The sequence below is a fragment of the Propithecus coquereli genome, unplaced genomic scaffold (assembly GCF_000956105.1).
Source record: "Propithecus coquereli isolate 6110/MARCELLA unplaced genomic scaffold, Pcoq_1.0 Scaffold212, whole genome shotgun sequence".
Classification (NCBI taxonomy): domain Eukaryota; kingdom Metazoa; phylum Chordata; class Mammalia; order Primates; family Indriidae; genus Propithecus; species Propithecus coquereli.
This window is the reverse complement of record NW_012146301.1, coordinates 1,706,207-1,713,129: the sequence shown is the minus strand read 5'-3', so window position 1 is coordinate 1,713,129 and position 6,923 is coordinate 1,706,207. Positions and strand designations below refer to the sequence as shown.

General features: G+C 34.2%; 1 protein-coding gene across 1 annotated transcript in view; it reads right to left on the bottom strand.

Moving 5' to 3' along the window:
- TM9SF2 (transmembrane 9 superfamily member 2) overlaps positions 1 to 6,923 on the bottom strand; it is a 60,875-nt gene that overhangs the window by 33,018 nt on the left and 20,934 nt on the right. Inside the window, exons 4-5 of the mRNA XM_012644447.1 lie at positions 4,229 to 4,356; positions 436 to 565 (exon numbers count right to left, since the gene is read on the bottom strand). Coding sequence (XP_012499901.1) covers positions 436 to 565; positions 4,229 to 4,356 — 258 coding nt within the window. The remainder of the gene's footprint in view (positions 1 to 435; positions 566 to 4,228; positions 4,357 to 6,923) is intronic.

Genomic DNA, 6,923 nt, shown 5'->3' with positions numbered 1-6,923 from the left:
TAGTTGTCCAATTAATTTCTTTCTATTTTTAGTAGAGATGAGGTCTTGCTCTTGTTCAGGCTGGTCTTGAACTCCTGAGCTCAAGCAATTCTCCTGCCTCTGCCTCCCAGATTGCTAGGATTACAGGTACAAGTCATGGGTACCAGGCCTAAATCTAACTTAGAGAGTTAAAACAAAGTCCTAACCCTTAGCACAGCACTTAACATACAGCAGACACTCTCAGTAAATGTTGAACTGAATCTGAATTATTTCAATTCTATAGTTTGATTTAAACATTATTAATCTGGCTTAAATTTAAGATCCAAGTAGTTAGTTGTATTCAGAACACCTGACCTGTACTCATTCAATAAATGTAACAATTTTTGTCCATGTAAAAGACTGAATTCTACCAAAAAGCCATTTCAAAAAGCAACATAGAGTTTATCATGAACTTACATTAATAACACAAGCATCTTTTGCATGGCCTTTATCTGTAATGTAACAACCAATAGGAAATCCAGGATTACAAAACCTCTGACTATCTTCAACATCGTAACACCATGTTACAGGCATATTATCCACAATCCTATGCACAGAAATAAAAGCCAAGTTAGAAGAAAATCCACCAAACATGTCTAAGAATTACTGCCCAAATCAGTGTCATCATTTTGTAAAATTTACATGTATAAATGCCTTAAGATTCCAAAAACCACAAAGAATTTAATGAAATGTGGCATTTCATAAGTAATGATATTATGCTAGTATCTGATCCACTGTAGTGAGGAAAACACTTTACAGGCTGGTCCAAGTGCAGTGGTGTTTACAACCAATTGATCACAACCAATACAGATTTCTTTGTTCCTTCTCCACTCCCACTGCTTCACTTGATTAGCCTTAAACAACAACAAAACTGTATAGCTTTTTAAAAACTATAAAAGTATGTTGGAAAAGGGAGTTTTATAAATTAAATTATTGCAACTACTAATTTAACAACATTATCTAGACACTTCAGTATAATTTACTTATAGCAGAACACTCAAAGCTCTAAACAGGTACAAAGCAATATACCTAGCTCCTCACAGTTTATTGAAGAATATAGAAACAAATGTCTCTTATTATCCAGGTAATTCAATAAAAAGGAAATGGATATAATTGCAAGATACAGGAAAATATTCAAATACAGGGCCAAGCAAAAAACTACAAATTATAGTACAAAAATTCTGTAAAAACTGTAAATCCACGTTATTTCTAAAGGAAATACTGCTATAAAGCTAGAGAGCCAAATCTTTCAAGTTCTACAGTGGAAAAAATCGTTTTTTTTTTAAAAAGATAAAACCAAAAAAGTTCTGTGGCATTGTATAACTACATTAAAGTCCAAGTATGTGGTCCCCTATGCCCAGAGCACACTGCAGGATACAAATAAAAAAATTTCTCAAAATATACTAGCTATATTACAGTCATAAGACAACACTCCAGGGCATGTTTTATTTGTTAATTAATGTATGCCTTAGGAAGTAAAACTATGATTCTATATTCACCCAAGGTGTGCATTAATGAGCCAATAAAACATGCCTCGTCACATTTAAATGCTGTTTAATAGTACCCAATGTACGAAGTTTTAGAATCACCTATACTGTTAAGCCACTTATTATTATAACCAGCAGGCTAGTCGTTCCAATGAAAAGACTATAAAATATTAGAAGCATAAAGACAATGCAATATAAAATAAATAATTCAGATTTTCTAGAGGCCTACAGAATCAGATAATTGCTTTAATTTTTTAGATAGAGAATGAAGTTCAATTAATGAATATATACTGGCAATATATAGTATCTTTAGGCTATCATTCAGAGAAAGTACTACATAAAAATTATGGTGCTAGTACCAAAATGAGGAATGAAGGGGCAATTTAGGTTTTTTAAAAGCAATATCCTAAATGTTTTGTTTTATAATGATTTACATTCACAAAGTAGCCTTTTTCTGGTAGCTTTAGAAAGCATTAAAAAAAACCCAACAAATCCTTTTAAATACATTTAAGAAAATTTAAAGCATGATTTTCAATTACTGCCTTCCTAAGTTAGGAGTAGTATTTATTTGAATTTCTAACACCAAAGAATTTAAAAATTGTATTTCCAATCTGACAGAGGACTCACAAGGATAAAGGCTGAATAACTAGTCCCAACCTTTTACCATGAAGAACTTTGTTCAGAGGAATTACTTAATAGATACAATGTATGATATTCCAGTGATGGATACCCTAAAAGCCTTGACTTCATCAAAATGCAACATATCCATGTAACAAAGTTATACTTGTACCTCATAAATTTATACCAAAAAAAAAAAAAAACAAGGGTAACTCCTTTCCATTATTTCCCTCTACCCTCCAAGGAGTCCATGTGAAACACTCCCACCAATGTTTCGTTTACTAATAACTCATTTTCCCAATAAATTCATTCCCAAAGTTTCTGATCAGAATAAAATAATCCATGTTGCCATAATATACTCAGAAAATTGCAGCCAAAAGCAATGAAACTTGGCATTTAAGTCATTCTGTGTAGTCTTTAACAAGAGTAAATTTATACTATTCATTAGGATTCTGATTTTTTTTTTTAGAGATAGGATCTTGCTATATTGCCCAGGCTGGTCTCAAACGACCCTCTATTTTTGGTTTCCCTAAATGCTGGGATTACAGGTGTAAGCTACCACATTCAGCCAGAATTCTGAATTTTTGAAAATAGCACATCATTCCCCTTTGCTCACTTGGTGGGATCTACAATTGGGACTCACTAGCCTGAAGTATCTTCAAGACCCCTTTCTGTCCAATAAGCTACAGTCCAGTGGTTCTATGATACTAAAAAATTTTAAGTAATTTGATAACTAGGTAATTATACTTTTATAAATAAAATGTCATGAAGATTTGAACTAAGGGGCGGGGGGCAGCAGGAGGCCACAGAACCTGGTCAGTTCTGAGCTGAGATCCATGGCTCTTAACCTCACTGGGGGTGGGCAAACAGTTCAATTTGATATACTGATAGAATGAACATCCAAAAGGAAACACATGAAGGCACATGGATGGTCTTCCCATTTACCACCTCCAGCATCTTACACTTTCTAGAAGAGGCAAAAACATATGTGAACTATGACCCCACACAGAATATAGGCATTTGCAAGCAAAATTACTTAGAATAGTTATACTTCAAAGGCTGGATTTGGGGAGACTTCTAAAATATTCTATGCTTGAATATAATATAATAAGTACATAATACTTCAGAAACAAGAACAAAATAGTTTTAAATGTTTTTTGATTTTGATACAAACTGGTGCAGAACTTGTTAATGTTACATTATGTTTGCAAAAAAAAGGTTACATAAAAACTGCTTTATTTGAAGTAGATGTTATTTATCAAACATCAAAGAAAAGTCAAATTTTGTTTTCCTGTGATTTTTTTCATGGCTCACAAGTGTAAAATAACAGTATTTCGCTGGAAGACTGATCAAGGTCCTTTCCCCAAAGCATAAACATGCTACTGTTAACTATACCTCATTTTGTTATGCTCTACTTCATTGCGTTTCACAGATACTGTTTTTTACAAATGGAAGGCTAATGGCAACCCTGCATTGAGCAAGTCTATCAGCACCATTTTTCCAACAGGATGTGCTCATTTTGTGTCTGTGTCAGCGTTTTTTAGCAATAATGTATTTTTTAATTAGTGTCTCTGTGTCAGCGTTTTTTAGCAATAATGTATTTTTTAATTAGTGTCTCTGTGTCAGCGTTTTTTAGCAATAATGTATTTTTTAATTAAGGTATATACATTTTTTAAAGATATAATCCTATTGCACATTTAATGGACTACAGTATAGTGTAACCGTAACTTTTGTATACCGGGAAACCAAAAAATTTGTGTGACTCGCTTTACTGTGGGGGTCTGGAACTGAATCTGCAATATCTCCAAGGTATGCTTGTATGTGAATAAAAGAAGTACTCTATATGCCAGGTCTTTGTACTAAAAGAAGTACCAGATATCACAGTAATGTAAACACAGTTAAAACATATTTCAAATGATGTTGCCAACTTTAATTAATAATCCTCTGGCAAGTAAAAGTTACTACTTCATGCTATTTCCTTTTGTAACCAAAAAAGAAATAAATTAATTTGCTATATTTTATACAGTCAATCGAATAATTTATATAGTCAATGAAACAGAGGTTTTATCTTGAAAAGGATAAAGCCCAAAATCTCCATGTCTTACCAGTGATGTTGATAATTCAACAACATGCTTTTTTTCAAGAATTCCAACTTTTGTTTGTCTTCAGCTTTCTCTGTATGGTATGTTTTTGTACAAACAAGTTTACAGGTCTCCTCCTTATTAAATGTAAACTGTATCAAAAGAAAGTGGAAAAGAAATTATGAAAAAATATCCTGGTCCTTCATACCAACACCATAAATAGAGTAAAAGTACTAGTCTCATTAAACTACTTAAGAGAATTAATATTGGTATTTTAAAATTCCTCATAGCTTAGATTTAAATTTCAATCATTTCTCTATAAACCTAAGTCATCAATTTTTCCTTTAATAAGTTTTTCTTTTTGATAATTTCAATCTACCCACCTTTTAAATGTAAATGAGCCCTAGAAGAGAAAAAAACACAACCCACACGTGGAACAAAATGGAACATCAGTCTCTCCATGCTAATATCCCATGGTCATGTTTTAGAAACTCTGGGAGTTGATGGCTTTCTGGCAATAAGCAAATTTTTATGTTCAAATATTCAACAGACATTACTAAGTGCCCCTCTTAAATGCCAGGTGATGGAGATTCAGCAGTGAATAAGACAGAATATGATGATAAAAGAAAAACTCAAATTTGGATGTCCAAAATCAGGGTAAACATTAACTTTTTACTCATGTTTGAAAAGATTCTCAATTTTCAGGATCTTATTTAATAATAAAGTCAAAACAACAGTCGGTAATTTTAAAAAACTGAGTTAAAAATTAAGGATTCCTCCAATTTTAAAGTCTAGGACTTATTCCATGTGCATAAAAACAATGACAGTCACAATTAGATATGTTTTAATAAATTCAAACTTTATTACAGGTGCTAAAAAAATTGGATGTTTCCCTTCTAAGCACTATACTTTTTTGTATATTACTTATTAACTTCCCTAAACCAGTTTCTGTACATCAGCTGACAAGTGAATGTTTAAGTGTAGCCCACTGCTGCCACCTGTCAGCCAACAGTTTAATTTTGGCCACATTGCTACTTCTGTCAGTACAGCAATATTTGCACCATTATTTAGTATTTTGAACCTTATATGAACCCTAAAGATTCATTTTTAAAAAGTGGAAAATGGAAAAAGTATGCACACTAAGGAATCAGAAGCATAGGTGACAAACTTAAAATGAATTAAGCAGAGAGACATAATTCGTTACACTAAAACGGCAAATCTTATACCTTATCCAATGCTCATTGGGTTTAGGTGAGTCAATTTGTGCGTGAAGGAAATAGGAAGACTAAAGGTGACATTTAATAATAATAATAATAGTTAATGCTTATTTAGTGCTATTTTCTGTGATCTTTTTATATGTAGCAAGCCTCATATAATCCTCCCAACAGCCCTATGAGGTAGGTATTCTTACCCGTATTTTACAGATTAGAAAACTGAAGCACAAAAAGTCACGCAATTAAGACATGGCAGAGCCAGGATTTAAGCCAAGTTGAGTTGAGCTTTAGAGAAAATGCTCTTAAATACTCTACTGCCTCTCTCTATAATATGTTTAGTTGGGAATTTTATAATATTTTAAACTATGTTTGGTTATGGATTTAAAAGTATTTTGTGGGCCGGGTGCGGTGCCTCACGCCTGTAATCCTAGCTCTCTGGGAGGCCGAGGTGGGCGGATTGTTTGAGCTCAGGAGTTCGAAACCAGCCTGAGCAAGAGCGAGATCCCATCTCTACTAAAAATAGAAAGAAATTAATCGGACAACTAAAAATATATAGAAAAAATTAGCCGGGCATGGTGGCGCGTGCCTGTAGTCCCAGCTACTCGGGAGGCTGAGGCAGTAGGATCGCTTCAGCCCAGGAGTTTGAGGTTGCTGTGAGCTAAGCTGACGCCACGGCACCCTGTGTAGCCAGGGCAACACAGTGAGTCTGTGTCAAAAAAAAAAAAAAAAAAGTATTTTGTGTATGTTTTGTTAAGGATTTTAAAATATTCTTGGCCCCCAAGGAGACTAAATCCTTCTTATGCAAGCCTATCATTGTTCTATTTTTTTATTCAGGAAAATGTACTGTTATAAATTTTCTTGAATTATTTCAGTGAGGATTTAACTTTCTCTTCAGAATAATTCTGTGGAAGTCATTAAATCAAATACTTTCATCAACCTACAGTAAGACCTGGGTATAAATCAGCTCCATCTTGTGAGACCAGGGAAAGCTGCTTAAGCTGACCTTAGCTTCAATTAACTATGTGTAAAATGGGTTTAATAATATCTGTCTCGCAGGGCTGGTAGATTAAATGCAGTAATGTATGTGCAAAATGCCTAGCATGTTGACTGACAAAAACAGGTATTCACTAAATGACCGTTACTGTTATGTATCCCACCGCTAGCTTTTAGCAAATGGTAGAAAACTACATCAAAGCCCTTCACATCTTAGGGAAACCTGTAAGGTTGCGCTTTCCTGGCAAGACCTCTCACCTATGCAGCCTTTGCTGCCTCAACACCATCAGGACTAATCCCAATTTGCACCTTACTCTTCTGAATGTTAGTTACCACCAGAAGTCCAGGATTTCCATGTCATCCTCCCTTTCCCACAATCGAATCCCAAGATGCATACACACTCCTCCCCAACTCCTTGGAACTCATGTCACCAGCAGAATACCCCATCTTCAACCTCTTCTTGGTATGTTCTCTGAAACCTGTTCTAACAGAAACCTGGAAAGCTGGCTCTC